The following is a 22337-nucleotide window of genomic DNA, read 5'->3' on the forward strand; positions in this document are numbered from 1 at the left end:
TCAGATGAGGGCCTGGCTACCTGGTCAGTCTCCTGAACCTTTTCCAAACAAACACTCTGCTGAGGAAAAAGTCCAAGTCGCAGATGCACCCAGATGCGGAAATCCGAAAAGACCGGAGAGAATTCGCACACAGGCAGAAGGATAAATAAAGGTTTTGAGTCTCTCTCTCTCTCTTCCCCCCCAACAGGTGAATTTTGTAGCATGTCAGCTCTTTGCCTTGTTCGCTGCTTTCTGGTTCCGCATCTACTTAAGTCCTGGTAAAACCAGTCCCGATGTCCGGCACGCGTTTGCCACCATTTTTGGCATCTATTTTGTCATCTTTTGTTTTGGCTGGTGAGTATGAGCCTCAGAAACCCTAGTATTTATCATTTGGGTGTGTTGGGGCAACATTCTTGGCATTTCCCAGGCAGGAAGTGAAATATATACTCCTATTGTAAAAAATATATGTATACTCCTATTGTTTTATATATACATATGTACACACACATATATATGTACACATACACATATATATATACACATATATATACACATACATATATATATACACACACACATACACACTCCTATTGTATATTCTAGGAATATCATTTATTGTAAGAACCTAGAACCAATAAACTGACTATCCACTAGAAGTCAATTCGGTGAATTTTTCTAGAAATTGTGCTTCCATTGATGTTACCCTGGGTCAAGTAAGTGGAATGCTATAAGGTTTCATTTTCCAGATGAGGAAACTTTCTTACCTGTTGTAGATATTGGTGTTTTTCTTGCATGACAATAATAATTGATGTTAGTCCTGCGCATAATGTAGAAGAGTTTTAGTGCTGGTCTTAGGAAGTGTGAGTCATTCCTCAACAGCGAGAGCCTGTGGATGACTCTTTTCTCTACCAGATAAGCTGGCCAAATACCCTGGGAGTGGCACTTCTCGGGGAAAGAGTTTTAGGAACCAACATTTCTAGAAATACAACTTAAGGATTTTTGTGAATTCATTCAGGATACTATAATACTGCTGTTCTTCCTTCAGTAAAAATTTGAGAAAAGATGATGAGTATGTTGAATCAACTACCAGGTAAATGTCTTGGTATCTGGTGAAGATCAGTTTTGGTCCTGGTGCTTTAAAATTAAAAAAAAAAAAAAAAGGTTCTAAAGAAAGAAAGAACTCTTCTGGACTCTCAGTTGTATGTGTGCCAAAGTGCAAGCCTTCCATTTATGGATCCTGCCGTTACTGGCACCACAGGTGACAGACTGTGTCATGACTTCCTCCTGCTGCTTCAAGATCTAGTCTAGTACCTTAATTACACAGAGCAAAACTCTTCGATGTATTTTCTGTTGCATAAACATGACTTAGCAGATCATGTGCTTTCTGGTGGGGGCATAGGCGGAGCACAGTGTGCGTGCCCAGTAGGCATGTTCATTTGGAATATACTCAACGCTCCTCCTTCTCTCTCCCTGATGTCCTAAAGGTACTCTGTGCATCTTTTTGTGCTGGTGTTAATGTGCTACGGGATCATGGTCACAGCAAGCGTATCCAGTATTCACAGGTAAGATTCTGGGAGCGAGCCGTGCAAGGTGAGGTTTTCTTCCATGACTGGTGAAATGTGTTTCTAGGGTCAAGGGGCACTTTCCCCACGTGCCCGTCACAAGTGGCGTATCCTAAGTTCTCTGGGATATCAGAAGGAGACATGGGGGCCCTAAGTGCTGGGAGCAGTCAGAGGAAGCTTTGTGAAAAGGGTGGCAAGCCCCTCGTGTCGGAAGAGAAGCAGCTGTATGGTAGCCACAAATTGGAAACCGCCCAGATGGTCACCGCAGTGGAATACTACTCAGCAGGAAAAGGGAACGAAGGATGAATAGCACACAATGATATGGATGAATCTTCAAAGTAAATGTGCTGAAGGAAGGAAGCCACACACATTTCTGTTCTTGAAAATGCAGACTAATCTGAAGTGACAGAGAACAGATCAGAGGCTCCCCGGGGTGGGGCGGCACAGGGAGATGTGACAGGGATCGGAGAGGCAGGAAGACACTTGGGGGGGTGACGGATATGTCTGTTATCTTGAATTTGGTTGTGGCTTTCCAGGCGTGGACCCGTGTCAAAACTTTGTGTACTTCAAATATGTATACTAAAACGGTCAAAAGAGGAAGAAATACTCTTACTGTGATATTTTGATTTGAAAGTAGAGAAGTAACTTAATTCTGCCTTGAAGGCAACGTGCTTGGATAATCGATTCAGACACCTGGGTATCTGTTTAGCATTGTCTGTGTTTCCTGTGGTCTTTGTGAAACCCCAGCATTCGTTCTGTCTTTCTGTAACACTGAAACGTGAAAACACAGTCCACTCTTGTCTCCACAGAGCCTAGAACAGTATCTGTCACAAGTAAAGTCTCAATAAATATTTACGGAATGAATGAATACCTTTGAAAAGACATTTGTCCTGTTGTAAGTTCTTTTCTGATGGCTTACCTGAAAAAGCAGATGCCTTATTTTAGTTTCAGAAAGCTCTTTGATTTTTTTTTTTTTAGAGAGAGAATAGAGAGAGAGAGAGAGAGAGAGAGAGAGAGTGTTCATGTGCAAGTGGGAGTGGGGCAGAGGGAGAGGGAGAGAGAATCTTAAGCAAGTTCCATGCCCAGCATAGATCCCAGTGTAGAGCCCAACACAGGGCTCGATATCATGAGTCTGATATCGTGATCTGAGCTGAAATCAAGAGTCTCTGAGCCCTAGAGGCACAACCAAGTGAGCCACCCAGGCTCCCTGAAAACTCTGATTAATAAGACTATTATTAGCACAATAGTTTTCCTTCTGCAAATCATTGAAATTTCACTTTTTAATGTATAATCTTGTAAATTACTTACAGTAAATTTCCTGTTTCCAAGGGAAAAAATTTTTAAGGGAAAATATTTTTGTATGCTTTAAAATTTTATTTTCACCCAACTTAGTGTCTGGATGAGTTCTGAAAAATTGAATTGCCATCCTCTTCCTTCTGAATGCCCTCCTTGAAAGGGATAGTGTCACTCCTTCAGAAGGGAAATAGGAAATCTATATTTCTGATTTGGTAAGAATGGGCTTTGGGAATGCTCCATATTATGACAAAATGCCGTTGTTAGTGGGAGGTGAAAATGTCTGGCTTTCCCCAAACTTGAGTTTGGAAGCCATTCAACAGTTAGTAAAAATTGGGTATATCTCTGTAGCATATTTTTAACTACCTTACAAGTTGTGATTTGTCAGCTCTCTCCACACTCGTGTGATCCCGATCGATGTGGACCATTTTTCAGAGTCAAGAACCTGCACGCACATGCTTGTTCCGTGCGGGGCCCAGTGTCAGCCTCTGGCCAGGAATGGAACACTCCAGCCTTGGCTGAGCCGAGCAGTTTACGGACGGGCTGTGTCTGTCCCACCACAGTAATATTGTGGTAGCAGAGGCCCAGGTCATAAGACCAAAAAGGACTCCAGCACAAGCTCTTTCTTTGCCAGGACTGCGGAAGTAGGGAGTGGTTCATGGTTCCTGACGGAGGGAAATTGCTTCCTATTGATGCAGGGAAAGAACATGAGACTGGAAATCTGGCTCTCTCTGGCAGTGTGAGTTCAGAAGGGTCATGCAGCCTCTCTGTACAGCAGATTTCCCACCTATAAAATGTGGCGTATGTGATAGTTTGAACTTAAGGTTTCTTCAGGATCAGGATTTCGTGATTCTTTGGGAATCGTTTTCTTCCCCTTGCCGAGCCAGTTACAAGAGTTCCGTCACATGGCTGGGGAGAGTCGGGGAAGGTCAGGCTTTGCCGCTATGGGGAGTTAACTGATTTCTAGACATACTGTTTTCTCTTTGTCTATAGATTTCTTGGGGTGCCAACTGTTTCCTTCCTAAGCCACTATGTTGGGCAGAAATCACAGGTGTTAATTGATCATATCCAGACCGACTGGAGCAGAATATAGTTTGTATCTCCTAGGATAGACCGCCTCTGTGAGAACATGATGATAAGTTGCCAATTTTGGGGTACCTGCTTTGTGCCAAGTGCTAAGCCATGCTCTTTTAAAAAGATATGTTTCAGAGTGTCTGGGTGGCTCAGTCGGTTGAGCGTCCGACTTTGGCTCAGGTCATGATCTCACAGTTTGTGAGTTCGAGCCCCGCGTCGGGTTCCCTGCTATCAGTGCACAGCCTGCTTCTGATCCTCTGTCCGTGCCCCCCCCTTTGCCCCTCCCCTGCTCATGCGCTCAATCGCTCTCTCTGTCTCTCTCTCTCTCGTAAATAAGAACAACAACATTACAAAAAATAGTTCTGTTTCATTATTTTGAATCTATAAACTCTTAGTATATCATGTAATATATTTAATACTTTACGTCATTATTACAAATATATTCTCTCTAGGACAATTAATTGGGATACAGATTCCCCCCCCACAGGTTGAAGAAATGAATGCTCAGAGAGGTAAATAGGTATACAGATAGGGAATTTTCGTAAATGAATACATCCATGTTACCACCACCCAGGTCAGCAGGGGAATGTTACCATCACTCATGCCCCAGTCTCTGCCACATCCTTCCTTCATAAAATAGCTAGTATTTAAACTTCCCACATTAGCTTTGCCATTGCTGGGCTTTGAAGTCCTGTTGGTCTGTCTCCAGAACATAATGCGTAGTCTCTCTACCACTCCTGGATTCCTTAGATTTTTCAGGTGCGTCCAGAGCATGAATGCATTGTGCTGTTGTCTCGGGACACAGTGCTTGTTATAACTACTGAGTTGAAGTCTCTTTCTTTGCTCGGCTGGGGGGCAGGGGAAGGTATGGGTCTAGCTCTTGTGAAGGAGAAAGAGGAAGCAGGTATGGTTGCATTCAAGAGGGCCGTGGGAGAATTTGTCTTTTGTATCTGCCTCGTGCTTTTGCCTTGACCTTCACGAACTGGCTGGAGAGAGAAAACAGAGGCTGGAGGCAGAAGGGCCTAACTAGCACCATTCTGCTTCTGCTCAGCCCTTCAGGGAGTTGTTTTCTCTCAGTCCTGCTTTGTTCACCGTCTTTCTGTTTGGGAAAGGGTTAAGGATGAACCCAAGGCAGGGAAAGTCTTATTTTGTGTCAGGACGTCTTTGTTTGCAAAGAGAACGTAAAGTTATGTAGTGCTTTAGAGTTTACAGAACTGCTTCACGCCCACTAGCTGGTTCTCCCTTGCTACCAAGTGCATTTTTATTATTCTTACCTCACCATTCAGTCTCCATGAGTTATTTTAACATGAACTCGTGAATTTCAATATAATTTGAGAATATGCTTCATCTCTGTTTTATGACCCATGTTTCAGTGTTACACCTTCTAAATTTATGTCTGTTTCTGATGGGCTCTTGTACCATTTAAAATGTTGAATGTGCTCCTTTCAGTGCCTTTCAGCTAACCATACACGAACCCCCTCTATGGCCAAGGGTTGGGGTGCTCAAGGTCATGGTGAGTTGGTGTAACAGACACATGCATATAATTTCAGCATCATAATGATGAGGTTGGCATGGAGCACTGGAGATATACCAGGAGCGGAACAGTGAATTGTGCTGGGGGTAGGAGGGAAGGGGTGGAGCAAGCCGGTGCGGGGGGGACTGACCCGGAGCCCGGCCTTACCTGGTAATTAGACAGTTCCTAGGTAGGCTGGAGGACGGAGGAGGGAGTTGCAGGCAGAGGAAGGGGTGTGCGGAAGACATCTGGCCTGGAAATGCAAGCTGTAATTGTGGAGAGAGAGCGGCCGGTGTCGTCTGAGCATAAGTGGACGTGGGGTGTGAGCAGAGAGGAGTCCACGAGGGAAAGGTAGAGCTCCGTGCAGGAGCACATCGCCTGCTGCGTTTAGGAGTTTTGATGTGACTGAACAGTGGGAGCCATTGGAGACTTTTAAGACAAGTAACATTTATTTGGTTTTTGTTCACTTAGCACCCAGGAGGCCACTCTTGTGAGTGAAACACACAAGACGTTCTTGCCTTCATGGTCTAGTAAGGGAGACAACAGTTAATTTGATGATCATTATGAAAAAGAAGACCACAGACCCAAAATGGAGTCACGTAGGCCAACTCACCAAACTAGGGCTTAGGGCAGTTTCAAACCCCCCAGAAATGTAAGTCTTAACCGGTCAGCCAGGAATTTTCTGGTCAGCACTAATGGCCTCTGGAGTCTATCCCATGGGCCCTCTCCATCCCCCAAAGGGAACATGAGGTCATCTGAGTGAGGAGACCCTTCCTCCTAAGGGAAAGTGGCCTTGCCTGAAACAATCCCTTCTTTTCCTAGTCACTTCCCTGTGCCACCCTCCTTCCTGTAAAAACCTTCCATTTTGTGCAACTCCTCAGAGCTCCCCTCTATTTGCTAAGTGGGGTACAGCCAGGTCAACAAATCGCTTAATAAAGATAATTCGATCTTCAAAGTTTACTCAGTTGAATTTTTGTTCTTTAATGTCACATATGTGTGATTACAAATTGATGAATGTTCTGAATGATGTACATGAGTGTGTGTGTGTGTCTGTCTGTCTTTGTGTTGCTGGTTCGTACCCCGGTGGTCATGGCAGGTGTTGGAAGGAAGCCAGGACGTGATCTTGGTGTGTGGTAACTGAAGCCTCAGGCTTGGGCAGGGGTGTGCCCAGCAGGGCACTGGGAATGCTCACACCTAAGGAGTAAGTGGAGGAAGATAAGCTGAGCAAGAACCTTGGAAGCATTAACCAGAGAGGTGGGAAGCAATCACGGAGAAGAGAAGCCAAGAGAACAAAGTATGTCAGGAAGGGAGAGGTCGGCGGCATAATGCTGGTTTGGTTTGTGTTTTACAAAGATCGTTGTGTAGACACGATGGTTTCTGAGGAGGAGAATCTGAGCGCAAGATCTTGCAGGTTCTTGCTTCGCAGCTCTGGCTGCACGATGAAATTACACCTGCTGGGTGTATCCTGTACCAGTTAAGCCAGAATAGCAGGGGTGAGGCCCAGGCATCGGCACCGGGGTGACTCCATTGTGCTGTGTGCAGGTGAGAAAAGATGAAGGGTCCCAGGCAGTGAATGCAAAAGTGAGCGGAGGGGATCAGCTGGGTTACAGACCAAGCAGAGAGGACTTTGTGACTGACTATATGTGGGGAGGGAGGGAGAGGAAGAGGAGAAAGTCGATCGTGTTACTGCCACGCATAATCATCCGATCTTCTCTCTTCTGCTTTCAGATACTCCTTCTTTGTAGCAATGGGATACCTTACAATATGCCACATCAGCCGGATATACATCTTCCACTATGGAATTCTCACTACAGATTTTTCTGGGTGAGTGTATTAATTTGGGGGGGAGGGCCCGACTGCAGACTTGTACTCCGTCTCTTGGGGTCTGTAAAGATCAAGGCTGCACAGGAGACTCCTTGGTGGCTGGTTCAATCGGTTGGTAAGACTGTGCTAATGAGGTTGGGGCTGAAGGTTTGATTGCTCTGCAGGACTGTTGGCCCTGCTGTGTTGTAAGGTTGGGGTGGCAGCCGATGGCCCGTGGGCCATGTCTGTCCTGCCGCTTGTTTCTGTAGAGTTCCAATGGAACACAACTGGGCACCGGGTCATTACGTGTTGTCTCTGGCCTCTCTTGCACTACAGCGGTGGAGTTGCGTAGTCATGACAAAACCATGTCGCCTGCAAAGCCTACAGTATTTACTGTCTTCCTCTTTAAAGGAAACATTTCCAGTCCTCTGTTACAATGCTCTTAACATGGACCTGGTGTTTATCTCCTACTAATTAATAATACAGAAATTTTTCGCTCCCAGCTGATAAATGGTTCCCGTCCTGACCCTTCCCCCAGATTCCCTAGGCTTCTAGTGACTTGAAGGTAATACCCAGCACAGCAAGGGTCTCCATGCTGGGCTGGAAAAGTTTTTTCTTGGCCCTAACCTGCTGGGCCACCCCTCTCCTGATGGTCACCTGGTGATGACCGTGGGCAGATAAGTGAAAATTCTATACTCTGTCACTGTTTGTTTAGGAACAGCTGTTTATGAATCTTGAGGAATGGACACTGAAGCAGGGTGATTCCTCCTAACACATTGTATATTCACCGTGTTCCTTCCTGGGGAATTTGGGTCTGTTCCCTGCAGCAGCGTGAGGTCAGGCAGAGCCTGGGGTCTCCCTTCCGGTTGAATTGCACTTCCTTTCATGAGTTATTGGAGGGGAGGTAGTGAAATAAAGGTGTTGCAACTCACAGCTCAGTTCTGCGAACTTTGCAAATTTTGCAACTTAACTGTCCCACCTTGAAGAGGCTTGGGAAGCCAGAAGTGTTGGTTTTGGCCACAAAGACTGATGTCCTGAAGTTTCTGTGACTGTGGTTTGGTCTTTCATGCATTGGTTCTTCTTATCCTTGGGTTCCTGGGATTTTACGTTTCTCTCTGACTCGTCTCCTTTCTGCATTTCCCTCCCTGTATGTTGTGGAGCACGGTTGTTGTTGAGTTTTTCTGAAACAAGTTCACAACTTTTTACTTTTTAATGACACGTTAGCAACATGTGGAAAATATGGGAGCAACAAAGATAACAATACAGCCAGGAAGTTACAGCATTAAATGTAATTTTTAATTTATTTTAATGTTTATTTATTTTTGAGAGAGAGGGAGAGATCGAGAGAGAGCACATGAGCAGGGAAGGGGCAGAGAGAGGGAGACACAGAAGCCGAAGCAGGCTCCGGGCTCCGAGCTGTCAGCACAGAGCCCGATGCGGGGCCTGAACTCACGAACGATGAGATCATGACCTGAGCCGAAGTCGGATGCTCAGCCGACTGAGCCGCCCCGGCCTGCCTGTACTGCTATATAAACTGATTGTATATGGACATGAAAGGGGAGAGAGTGATCCTTTGGAAAGAGACGAAGGCAAGTTCATCATGCCACAAGTAATGGCTGTTGAATGAGAAGAGGGTAGGGAGTTTGGAAGGGGACGGGGAGGACTGGAGTCCTGCAGCAGTCGGCTGTCAGGTCGCTCGGCAGGCTGGGCATCTTGACTTGCTTCTACTGCCTCAGTCCCCGTTAGAGGAATGACTGTGGAGGTGGCAGAGGGGGCTTATGGAAGAGCAATGCCATCACTCCGCAGATCCCCACTCCGAGGAAGGGCTTTGGTGCTGAATCAGAAGGCTCATTCATTCCTCACTCAGCAGGCACTGGCTGAGAACCCCCAACATGCCAGGCCCGGTTACAGGAGACAGGGGTGAGCAAAGACTGGCATGTACATAGGGTTACTGACTTCAGGTTGGTTTGGGAAGTTCTCTTGAGAGCATATTTATCGTCGTGTACTGAGTTGATTAATGTTCCTCCAACCTCAATCTCTGAATGTATTCTTATTTGGAAATGGGGTCTTTGTAGGTGTAATTAGTTTCTGGTTTTAAGCCACCTAATTTGTGATGCTCGGTTACGGCCATTCTCAGACAGCAGCACACGGTGTTCTGTGATAGTGTGCCTTTTGATGGGCCAACAGCTGTCCCTCGCCCCCGATCATGCAGGTGAGAACACCTGCAGCGTCCCCACTTCTCCCCGCTCTTGTCACACCTCCTTCCTTGTCGGTTCTGTCCGTAAAACTGGGGACTTTGACAGAAGGGGACAATGGAAATCAGTCACTGTCAGCTTGACTTCCAGCAGCATGGTCGTGACATCTTTCCTCAAGTGATGTTGGTGCTTGGAAATTTTTTTTTAAATGTTTATTTATTTAGAGAGAGAACATGGGGGGGTGGTGTGCAGACACAGAAGGGGAGAGAAAATCCAGGCAGGTTCCGCACGGTCAGTGCTTAATCGACTGAGCCACTCAGGGGCCCCTCGGGCATTTTTTAGATCTCCTTGTATTAAGAAGTTACACACTAGATTACACACTAGATTACACATTAGATCATAGAATGTTTGACCTATAAAGAACACTGTGGATTGAGGAAGGATACAGAGAAGATGTGTCTGTTCCCTGTAGTTGTGTGAGACTTCCTTCTCTAACTGCTGGATGGCCGTGCTATTCGGTTCTTCAGCATATGTCTTTTTTTAAATTATAGGACATTATTGGGGCGCTTGGGTGGCTCAGTCGGTTTAGCGTCTGACTTTGGCTCAGGTCATGATCTCATAGTTCGTGGGTTTGAGCCCCGCATCGGGCTCTGTGCTGACCACTCAGAGCCTGGAACCTGCTTCGGATTCTGTGTCTCCCTCTCTGTGCCCCTCCCCTGCTCATGCTTTCCCTCTGTCCCTGTCTCTGTCTCTCTCTCTCTGTCAAAGAATAAATAAAACATTAAAAAAATTAAATTATAGAACATTATTAAGCAGCATTATTTTTTCCCTGCCACCAGAAATGCACTGTGCCTCACTGACACATAAATCTGCCTTCTTGGATAAACAGAGAGGCACCTACCAACCTGAAATTGACAAGAGGTTTTAAATCCCAGATTGTCAGTTACAGAGATTCTTTAATGATGTCTGTTTTGATGATGAACATGCAGAAAACCCCAGTTCCCCTTCAGAATGGACTTTGTCTGACACTTCCATTCGTTTCAGCTTAAAATTTTTGTTTTGTGGAGGAATAAAGTAGAGTTTTTAAAAATTTTTAAAATTTATTTGTGACAGAGAGAGAGAGACAGAGCATGAGCAGTGGAGGGGCAGAGAGAGAGGGAGACACAGAATCTGAAGCAGGCTCCAGGCTCCGAGCTGTCAGCACAGAGCCCAATGCGGGGCTCGAACCCATGAACCGTGAGATCATGACCTGAGCTGAAGTCGAATGCTCAACTGACTGAGCCACCCAGGTGCTCCTAAAGTTCTGTCTTGAAGTTGAACCTGGTGTTTTAAAACAGCCTAACGAGATAGCTGTTCCCTTTGTAGCATGCTTCCAAACTGAAGAGCTTAACATACTTTATTACGTCTTTATTTGTTTATTTAATTTTTTTTTTTTTTTTTTTGGGAGAGAGAGAGAGTGAGTGTAAGTGCATGGCCATGAGTAGGAGAGGGGCAGAGAGAGAGGGAGACAGAGAATCCCAAACAGGCTCCACACCATCAGAGCCCGACCCGGGGCTTGAACCCAGGGACTGTGAGATCCTGACCTGAGCTGACACTTTAACTGAGCCACTCAGGCACCCCTATAAACGTCTTTAGGATAAGAGCACAGACAGGAATTGAGTGGGATTAGAGGAGATCAGCATTTGTGCCAAACAACATATATATGTTTTTAATTTGAGAGTAACGGCTAAACTCATACTTTAAATTATTCTGGGGCTTGGCATTTTATTTGTCTTTCTGAAAGTAATCAGGTTTTTGTGGGCTGGACTGTTGTTAATGGCGAGGATACCACAGACGACACACTTTTATTAGTGGCGAATATCCTTTGTGTTTTCTCTGTGAATGTGGGCTGTTAAAAATACCAGAACATTTACTGTTCCCCTGCAGGACGCTCAACAGTTGCTGGTAATAAAGCGGGTACTTGATTCCTTTGAAGTGTGTGGAAGTGAGCTCATTCTTCTCTCTTGCTCCCAGAAGGGTACAAATTGATATTTCTGAGGGAAGCAGAAAGAAGAACCCTCATTTCCTCTTTGCAGGCTCGGCCGATTCAGGCAGCTAATTGCTCTCCCATCATGTTGGCAATTTGAGTTGCCCGTGTGTTTTTGAGAACAGTCTGAAACAAGAACGCTTACACACTGATAGTGGGAGTACAAATTGGTACCGTCCCCTTCTGGAAGGCAACTTAGCCATAAAATTTCAAACAGGAATTTTTTTTTTTTAAGCTCATATTCTATGATAGGAGAAATTCCTAGGAATTGAATTACCTTAAGGAAATCAAATGTATTCATAAGGGTGTTCAGCTGTTGTCAATAGTGAAAAGCTGTTAGCATCCTAAATGGTCCAAAAGAGGTGAATGATTAAATCATGGTACTAATACGTGTCCACTGAAAATGTTGTCTTCAAAGAATGTTTAAGGACACTGGAAAATGCTTACAATACAGTGGAAAATCAAATCCACAAAACTAATACGTGACTTAAGACTCCCACTTTTAGGGGCGCTCAGTCCCTGACTGGGTGGCTCAGTCAGTTAAGCATCTGACTCTTGGTTTTGGCTCAGGTCATGGTCTCACAGTTCATGGGATCAAGCCCCACCTCGGGTTCTGTGCTAACAGCATGGAGCCTGCTTGGGATTCTGTCTCCCCCTCTCTGCCCCTCCCCTGCTGGTGCTCTTTCTCAAAATAAAAATAAACATTCAAAAATAAAAGAAAAAAAAAGATTCCCATTTTTATGAACGTGGACATGCGTAGTAAGCCCTGGAAGGAAATAATCAAAATGCTGAGACAGTAGTTCTGTTGGGAGGTCTTTATTGGTGATTTTAATAATTGTTTTATTCTTTTATATGATTATAATGAGAAATCATAAATAATACTTAAATATATTTGCAAGTATGCATATTATGAATGCGTATGTATGTATATTATGGTGAAATGGTCTAGAGGAGTAGAACAATAGCCTTTGTGTTCCCTTTTACCTTACTAGGGCATAATAGAAATATCACTTGTCTGCACCCCTTGCTGCTAGAGATGATCATTTGTCTGGGAAATGTTTTCTTCTCTTGGTTTATGACATCCTGGCCCCTCCACCTGACCAACTCAGTATGTGCAAATAATTGGGTTTTATAATATGGGCAAAGAAGTGATGTCTGCAGGGAGATTTGCTTATTTCGTGCTTCTTCAGGCTTCTGTCAGCTCTTTGATAACTAGTATAGTCACTTGGAATTTAATTCCCAGACATGAGTATAAGTTCTACCAAGTAAGTATATTTGGTGGGTGCCTATTAGAATGGAGAACTGATGATTCTGTTATTGTTGAGTGCGAGAGTGTGGAGATTACAACTTTGGAAAGATTAATGCGAAGGGTAAGCCTATTCTACTCTGATTGACCACTGGATGGTTCCCAACAGATACTCGGTGAACTTTCAACTAAGTGGAGAAGATTTCCCGCTACCCTTAGTTGTAGTTCTGGGGAGCTCATGGAACCATCTGTTTTGTTTGCTGTGACTTCTGGAGCCCTCCATATTCTTCCTGATGCTGGAAGAGTTGATAGGAGTTTGGTAACATTCTACTGAAGTTGTCATACCATCACCTCCTTCTTTGGTAATCCAGGGAGTGGGGGTTACCAGTGGGGCAGAAGCAACAGAGATGAGGGAGTACTGTCCGAGCCTCCTGTGCTCCTCAGCTGCTGAGTTAAGGCTACTAGTTGCATAGTTCACGTTGCATTTGGAGCCCCTGGTTGTGCAAGATGGCAGTCCCAGCCTAGGTTGCCGTTGATTGAAAGTTTGTCATATTCCTATTCTCCCACCCTGTCTAACTTAGGCTTGCCTGACTCTTTGCTTTCCTAATATATTAGTATTACAAGAGGACTTTTATTATAAAGAAAAGAGTAATGAAAATGCAAAATATACTCTTTTGGATCTTGAATGTCAGATCTGGCGTGATGCTGGCCAGCCAACTTTATATCATTGCCCCATCTCAGTTTTACCAGGACAGAGAACTTAACCACGCTAGCTCCAAAGAGTAAGGTAAACTAGGTAGGTTTTATTGGAATGTTGTTCAAAATTGAGTTTCTGTTTAATGTTTTAAAAGACAAGTTATTTTTTGGTGGGAGTTGATACGGAAAATAGACACGGACGAATGGGTACCACTTCTGGTAAATTGCCCGGAGTTTGTAGGAAGGCACTGATTTTCTGTGTGTGTGTGTGTGTGTGTGTGTGTGTGTGTGTTGGAGGGAGTGGCATTGTTCTTTCTACCCTAATCACATCTCCATCTGCCTGTTTTCCCTTATTCATTTTTCCCTATATGTCTTTATCCAAATTGGAAGCATAATCTTAGGTTCAGAAAAAAAAAGTGATTTTCTTTCCTTATATATGTATAAATTTTTCCTTCTGTTGACTTTTAAAATTTCAGTATAATTAACATAGAGTGTCATATTAGTTTCAGGTGTACAGTATACTGAATCAATAATTTTATACATTACTCTGGGCTCATCATGATTAGTATAGTCTTAATTTCCTTCACCTATTTTACCCGTCCCCACACCCACCTCCTTCTGATAACCATCAGTTTGTTCTTTGTACTAAAGAGTCTGTTTTTTGTTTGTCTCTTTTTACGTTTTTGTTCATTTGTTTTCTTTCTTAAAGTCCAAATAGGAGTGAGGTCATATGGTATTTGTCTTTTTCTGACTGACTTATTTCACTTAGCATTATACTCCCTAGATCCGTCCATGTTGTTGCAAATGGCAAGATTTCATTCGTTCTTCTAGCTGAGCAATATTCCATTGCATGTATATGTACATACTACATCTTCTTTATTCATTCATCTATTGATGGACGCTGGGCTGCTTTAATATTTTGGCCATGGTAAATAATTCTGAAATAAATAGGGGTGCATATATTGTTTTGAATTAGTGTTTTTATATTCCTTGGTTAAATACCTAGTAGTTGAATTCCTGGATCATATGGTAATTTTACTTTTAACTTTTTGAGGAACCTCCATAGGATTTTCCACAGTGTCTGCACCAGTTTGCATTCCCACCGATAGTGCACTAGGGTTCCTTTTTTTTTCACATCCTCGGGAGCACTTGTTTTTTCTTGTGTTTTGGATTTTAGCCATGTTCATAAGTGTGAAGTGATATTTCATTGTGGTTTTGATTTGCATTTCCCTGATGATGAGTGATTTTGAGCATCGTTTTATGTGTCTGTTGGCCATCTGCACGTCTTCTGTGGAGAAATGTCTGTTCGTGTCTTTTGCCCATTTTTAATTGGGTTATTTGTTTTTTGGGTGTGGCGTTGTATCCATTCTTTTTACGTTTTGGATATTAACCCTTTATTGGATATGTCATTTGAAAATATTCTCTGCCATTCTGTAGGTTGTCTTTTAGTTTTGGTGATTGTTTCCTTCGCTGTGAAGAAGCTTTTTATTTTGATGTAGTCCCACTAGCTTATTTTTGCTTTTGTTTCCCTTGCCTCAGGAGACCTATCTAGAAAAATGTCACAGCCAATGTCAGAGAAATTACCGCCTGTACTCTCTTCTAGGATTTTGATGGTTTTGGGTCTCATATTTAGGTCTTTAATCCATTTTGAGTTTATTTTTGTGTATGATGTGAGAAAATGGTCCAGTGTCATTCTTTTGGATGTAGCTTTCCAGTTTTCCCAACACCACTTGCTGAAGAGACTTTTTCCCATTGCATATTCTTTCTTCTTTTGTCAAAGATTAATTGAACATAAAGTTGCGGGTTTCTTCTGGGCTCCTTTGTGTTCTATTGAAATATGTGTCTATTTTTGTGGCAGTACCATACTATTTTGATTACTACAGCTTAGTAATATAACTTGAAGTCTAGAATAGTGATACCTCCAGCTTTTTCTTTTTTCAAGATTTCTTTTTGAAATTTAGGCCCTTTTGTGGTTCCATACAAATTTTAGGATTCTTTATTCTAGTTCTGTGAAAAATGTTGGTATTTTGATAGGGAGAACAGTAAATCTCTGGATTGCTTTGGACAGTATAGACATTTTACCAATATTTGTTTTTCCAATCTGTGAGCATGGAATATTTTTCCATGTGTTTCTGTTGTCTTCAATTTCTTTCATTCATATTTTATAGTTTACAAAGCACAGGTCTTTCACCTCCTTGGTTAATTTCTTCCTAGGTATTCTGTTATTTTTGGTGCAGTTGTACATGGGATTGTATTTTTAAATTTTCTTTCTGCTGCTTCATTATTAGTGTATAGAAATGCAACGGATTTCTGTACATTGATTTTGGATCCTGCGATCTTCCTGAATTTCCTTATCAGTTCAGATAGGTTTTTGGTAGACTCTTTCAAGTTTTCTATATATGGTATCATGTCATATGCAAATAGTGGAAGTTTTACATCTTCATTACCAGTTTATATGCCTTTTATTCCTTTTTTTTTTTTTTTTTTTGTCTGATTGCTGTGGCTGGGACCTTCTGTATTATGTTGAATAAAAGTGGTAGGACACTTTTGTGGACATCCATGTCTTGTTCCTGATCTTAGGGGGAAAACTCGGTTTTTCACCATTGAATATGATGTTAGTTATGGGTTTTTTATATATGGCCTTTATTATGTTGAGGTACATTCCCTCCTAGCCTACTTTGTTTAAGAGTTTTTATCATGAATGGATATAGTACTTTGTGAAATGTTTTTTCTGCATCTTGAAATGATCACATGATTTTTATCCTCTTATTGATCTGATGGATTTGTGAGTATTGAACTACCCTTGCATTCTGGGAATAAATGTCACTTGATTGTGGTAAATGATTTTTTTAACATGTTGTTGGATGTAGTTTGCTAATATTTTGTTGAGGCTTTTTGCATCTATGTTTATCAGAGATATTGGCCTGTAGTTCTCTTTTTTTTTGTAGTGTCTTTTTTTTTTTTTTTTTCTTTGTAGTGACTTTATCTGATTTTGCTATCAAGGTAGTGCAGGCCTCATAGAAGAAATTTGGAAGTTTTCTTTCCTCTTGTATTTTTTTGGATTATTTGAGGATAATAGGTATTAACTCTTCTTTAAATCTTTGGTGGAATTAACCTATGAAGGTGTCTGGTCCTGGACTTGAGATTCAATTTTATTGTTGGTAATTGGTCTGTTCAAAATTCCTATTTCTTCCTGATTCATTTTTGGGAGGTTATATGTTTCTAGAAATTTATCCATTTCTTCTAAGTTGTCCATTTTGTTGACGTATGATTTTTCATAATAATCTCTTATAGTCCTTTGTATTTCTGTGGTGTTGGTTGTTATTTCTTCTCTTTCAATTCTGATTTTGTTTATTTGAATTCTCTTTCTTTTTTGATGAGTCTGGCTAATGGTTTATCAATTTTATTGATGTTATCTGTGGAATTATTTATCTCTCCTTCTATTATGAATGATAACCTTGCTGGATGGAGTATTTTTAACCGCAGATTTTTTCCTTGCAGCATTTGAATATATTGTACTACTCCCTTCTGGCCTGCAAAGTTTCTGCTGAAAAATCTGTTGATAGCCTTGTGGGGTTTCTGTGTATGTAATAATTTTCTTTTGCTGTTGTAAAATGTTTCTCTTTACCACTATGTTTTGCCATTTTAATTTTTAATGTCTTGGTGTGGACCTCCTTGGGTTGATTTTTGGGTGGTGCTCTCTGGCCTCCTGGATTTGGAGTTCTGTTTCCTTTCCCAGATTAGGAAAGTTTTCACCTAGTATTTCTTGACATAAATTTTCTTCCCCCTCTTATCTTTCTTCTCCTTCCAGGACCCCTATAATGTGAGTGTTTTTATGTTTTATGGTGTCACTGAGTTCCCTTAGTCTATTCTTCTTTTTTATTATTCTTTTTTCTCTCTCCTGTTCAGCTTGATTGCTTCCATTACTCTGTCCTCCAGTTCACTGACCCATTCTTCTGCTTTCTCTAGTCTAGTCTACTATTTATTCCTTCCTGTGTAAATTTTAGTTACTGAGTTCTTTATCTCTGATTGGCTCATTTTTATGGTTTCTCTTTGTTGAACATATCACTGAGATCCTCCACTCTTTTCTCCAGTCCCATGAGTATCTTTATGAACATTACTTTAAGTTCTCTCTCAGGCATATCAGTTACCTCTGTTTCATTTGGCTCTCTTGCTGTGATTTTTGTCCTGTTCTTTCATTTGGAACATAGTCCTCTGTCTCATTTTGTCTAACTCTCTGTGTCTGTTTCTCTGTGTTAGGAAAGTCAGCAGTGTCTCCTGCTGTTGAAAGCAGTGGCATTATGAAGAAGGGGTCCCTTAGTGCCCTACAGTGCAATGTCCCATGTTCACCAGAACCTGGTGCTTTACGGTTTTGCTTCCTCTGTGTGTTGAGAGCACCCTATTGTTGTGACTGAGCTGCATTTGCCTTCAGACCAGTTGTCTGCAATGGCTCTCTTTGCCCGTTGTGGGCAGGATTTGGTCCCTATGTGTCTAATGGGCCAGTTGGGCTACCTCGGGCTTGAATTTTTCAGAGCTGTGGTCACACTGAACTGCAGGGTGCTCTTCCTGTTTTGTCCCCTGACAGGCTCTATTTGGTTTGTGGGGTCTGCAGTCAGACCCGATGTCTGCCCCAGCCCACTGCTGGGGCCAGAGTCTAACTGGTGTGTGTGGTTATCTTCTACCTGCCTCCCCAAGGCAGGAGTCACTTAGAGTGGCGCTGGCCCCTGTGGCAGTTGCTTGCACAATGCCAGCTTGTGGTGCTGCTTTGGATGGACTCCTGCCAAGAGCAGATTAGATGGGGCAGGAGAGTGGGGGTCGTGCGGTATTATCAAGCTAATTGGAGAGTATTTGAGCCGGTTCCCACAGGTGTCCTATTTAGGCAGGGATGTAGGGGAGAGAAATGGCGCCCACCAGCTGTTTTGTGTTTGGAGAAGACTCCTAAAGATCCCTGTCTCTCAAGCACACGCTCTGAGATTAGTAAATCTCCTTCCTGTATACCACAGTATACCCCAGGTATTTTTCAAATTGCTGCTTCTGTGCTGTATCTCAGCAGGCCTGTTTGTCATGCTGTCTCTTTAGGGTCCAGGACTCCGTTTCCTATCAAGCTCCAGCTGTCCCAGAGCTGAGCCTGCCGGTTTTTAAGGTTCTAGGTTTACGTGCCGCTGGTTTTAAGGACTGGTGGCGTTAAGCCACTGCGGTTTTCAAAGCAAACTGTGAGGGGGATTTATTTTCCCGGTGCCTGGTGTGGGGTCTGCTCCTCTCCATGCTTGCAGTGACCCTCCTTCCCACAGACAGTCTCATGGGTCAGTTTGGTTCCCAGCCGTGTTTGCACACTTCCTAGTCTTTTCAGTGGGGCCTCTTCTCTCGTTTAGCTGTGGTGACCCTGTTCTGTCAGTCTTCAGGTCCTTGTTTGGGTCCTCTACACCGATGTGGCTGTTGTCTGGCTGTATCCATGGGATGAGGCGAGCTTAGGATCCTCCTATTTCACCATCTTCCCCAGAAGTTGGCCTGTTTATCTTTTTTATTTCTTAATCATGAAGAATGTTATCGGACAAAAGAGAAATGGCCCTACCTCCACCACGCTGGACTCAAACCTTGATTTCAGATTGACCGGATGGTTCCCATGGATGCAAGTGCAGCGCCTGCTACTGGTGAGTGCGTGCAAACCCCAGCACAAGGCGCACTTCTCAGCGGTGGAAAATCCGAGTACGACTCAACTTTTAAGGCCTCGTTGTTCTGCGGAAGTTCGTTGGCTGCATCAAGGAGCCTTTTTGCGTCCTTCCTGTACTTGTGGTTGCTCGTGTGTGCCGCGTTTTGCATTTTTGCAAAAAGTCAGCATGAGTTCCAATCATCATCGACATGTCTTGGACTATTTTAGGTTTTGACTGAAATATACAACATGGATGGTATTTGAGTTTCATCTTTTAAGTCAGTAACTTTACGGATTTGACTCTCAAATCTCATAACTTGGGCATTCTGAATTTGGCATCTCATCTACTCGTAAGTTTAAATAAATGGATCAATGAAAAATGTTGAGACAGGAAGGCTTCTGAGCAAGAGCATATGGCACTCCTCCTTACATGCATAGAAGAGTGCGTATGTGGGAGGATTCTAACTCCACTTCCTCTTGGTGAGATCTAATTCACATATCCTACAGTTCGCTCATTTCAAGAGTACGATTCAGGGATGCCTGCCTGGCTCGGTCAGTTAAGCGTCCGACTCTTGATTTCAGCTCAGGTCATGATCTCACCATTTGGGCCTGAGCCCAGCGCTGACAGTGTGGAGCCTGCTTGGGATTCTCTCTTTCTGCCTCTCTCTCTCTGCCCCTCCCATGCACACCTTCTCCAAAATAAATAAATAAACTTTAGAAAATTAAAGATTAAAAAAAAAATAAAACATTTGAAGAATACAATTGAGTGGTTTTGAATGTATTCACAGAGTGGGTGTACAGAGTGCAACCATTACCATAATTAATTATATGACATTTTCTTTTTTTTTTTTTTAATTTTTTTTTCTCACGTTTATTTATTTTTGAGACAGAGAGAGACAGAGCATGAACGGGGGAGGGTCAGAGAGAGGGAGACACAGAATCCGAAATAGGCTCCAGGCTCTGAGCTGTCAGCACAGAGCCCGACGCGGGGCTCGAACTCACGGACCGCAAGATCGTGACCTGAGCCGAAGTCGGAAGCTTAGCCAACTGAGCCACCCAGGTGCCCCAATTATATGACATTTTCATCACCCTCCCAGAGAAACCGGTATGCATTAGCCCTCAGTCCTCATTTCCTCCCAACTGCCCCAGCCTTGGGCAACACTTCCTTTCTCTATGGGTTTGCCTGTCCTAGGTATTTCATGTCAGTGGAACCGTGCAATATATGACTTTTGTGTTTGGCTTCTTTCATTTAGCATAATGTTTTTAAGGACCATTTGTATTATAGCATGTGTCAGGGCTTCATTGTTTTTATTGCTGAATAATACTCTATTGTGTAGACATACCACATTTCATTTACTCATTCATCAGTTGGTGGACATTTAGGTTATTTCCCTTTGGGCTATTACGAATAATGTCGCTCTGAACACGTGTGCCCAAGTTTTTGTGTAAGTGTATTTTTATTTTTCATGGGTATGTTCCTAGGAGTGGGATTGCTTGGTTATACGGTGATTCTATGTTTAACCTTTTGAGAAACTGCCAGACTCTCTCAAGTAGCTTATACCAGGGCGCCTGGGTGGCTCAGTCAGTTAAGCGTCCAACCTTGGTTCAGGCCATGATCTCATGGTTTGTGAGTTCGAGCCCCGCATCAGGCTCTGTGCTGACAGCTCAGAGTCTGGAGCCTGCTTCAGAGTCTGTCTCCCTTTCACTCGGCCCCTCCCCTGCTCACAGTCTGTCTCTGTCTCAAAAATAAATAAACATTAAAAAATAAAAAGTAAAGTAGCAGGTACCATTTAATATTCCCACTGGCAGTGTTTGAGGGTTCTCCAACTCCTGGCCAATACTTGTTATCTGTCTTGTTGATTCTAGTCATCCTGGTGGTTGAGAAGGGGTACGTGATTTGATTTGCATTTCTTGGATGGCTGATCATTGTTGAGCATCTTTTCATCTGCTTATACCTCGGCCAGAGCAACTTCTTACCATTTGTATATCCTTTCTAGAGAAATGTCCATGCAGATCCTTTGGCCATTTTTAAATGATATTACTGTCTTATTCTTATTGAGTTGTAAGAGTTCTTTATATATTCTAGTGCCAAGTCCCTTACCAGATGTGTGATTTACACATGTATTCAGCACATTCTGTGAACTATCTTCTCACTTTCTTGATGGTGTGTGTCATTTGAAGCACAGGATTTTAAGTTTTAATGATATCCATTTAATCTATAATTTTCTTTTGTTACCTGTGAAGTTACAGGTTATTGGCGTTGCACTTAAGAAACCATCACCAAGGGGCACCTGGGTGGCCCAGTCGGTTAAGCATCTGACTTCGGCTCAGGTCATGATTTCCTGGTTCATGAGTTTGAGCCTCGCGCCAGGCTCTGTGCTGACAGCTGGAGCCTGGCAACTGTTTTGGATTCTGTCTCCCTCTCTCTCTGCCCGTCCCCTGCTCACGCTCGCTCTCTCTCTCTCTCTCTCTCTCTCTCTCTCTGTGTCTCAAAAAATTATTAAAAAAAAGAAACCGTCACCCAATCTAAGGTCATAAAGATTTATGCCTGTGTTTTCTTCTAAGAGATTTATAGTTTTAGCCTGCTTTTTAGGTATTCGATGCAGTTTTAATTACTTTTGTATCTTTTTTTATGTGACTATCTAGTTGTGCCATCACTATTTAAGAAAATTGTTCTTGCCTCTGTTGAATTATCTTGGCATCCTTGTTGACACGATGCCACTTCTTAGGCAAGTTTTTATTTGAGGTCTTTTTTCAGATTGGGATTGGTGTTATTTTTGGTCACTAAACGGTTTATGGACAGGTGACTGCGTTTTACAAATGAATCTTTTACTACGGAAAAAGTACGTGCAAGAATTGCCTTTACTAGAACAACACATGGTAGAAGATACTAGAATGAAGAAGCCAGAATATGTACCTCATCCAGGCGGAAGCGGGGCACTGGATTTAGGTGTCCCCCAGACTGATGCTGCTCATATGTTACTGTGCATCTGAGTTCCCTGGAGATCTTGGTAAGATGCAGGTTTCCATTCTCTGGTTCCGGAACGAAGTGTACGAGTCTGCGTTTTTAACGAGTTCCAGACAACGTAGTCGGTGCCGGTACTGAAACTCAAGGCTTTGAGTAACAGTGCAAGAGAGGCTTTCTGGTGTGATCTCGTTCCGTGTTGTTGTATCTACTTACTTAAAGTGATTTGGAAAGGAAATAAAAATGTGTTTTTCAAATCCAGTGTGTTCGTATTTTATTGAATAACCTTCGGGATAAAACACCACCATTCAGGGAAATAGAATGAAAGTTTCTTC

General features: G+C 42.9%; 1 protein-coding gene across 6 annotated transcripts in view; it reads left to right on the forward strand.

Moving 5' to 3' along the window:
• MBOAT1 (membrane bound O-acyltransferase domain containing 1) overlaps positions 1-22337 on the forward strand; it is a 114548-nt gene that overhangs the window by 58747 nt on the left and 33464 nt on the right. For 5 of the 6 annotated variants that reach the window (XR_007463078.1, XM_049654972.1, XM_049654975.1 and 2 more), the window contains 3 exons: positions 188-333; positions 1464-1541; positions 7150-7245. Coding sequence is in view for 5 of the 6 variants with exons in the window: in XM_049654972.1 (XP_049510929.1) it covers positions 188-333; positions 1464-1541; positions 7150-7245 (320 nt within the window). In the remaining variant the exon portion in view is untranslated. The remainder of the gene's footprint in view (positions 1-187; positions 334-1463; positions 1542-7149; positions 7246-22337) is intronic. The other variant, XM_049654973.1, reaches the window with a different exon arrangement.

This window comes from Panthera uncia (assembly GCF_023721935.1).
Source record: "Panthera uncia isolate 11264 chromosome B2 unlocalized genomic scaffold, Puncia_PCG_1.0 HiC_scaffold_25, whole genome shotgun sequence".
Classification (NCBI taxonomy): Eukaryota; Metazoa; Chordata; class Mammalia; order Carnivora; family Felidae; genus Panthera; species Panthera uncia.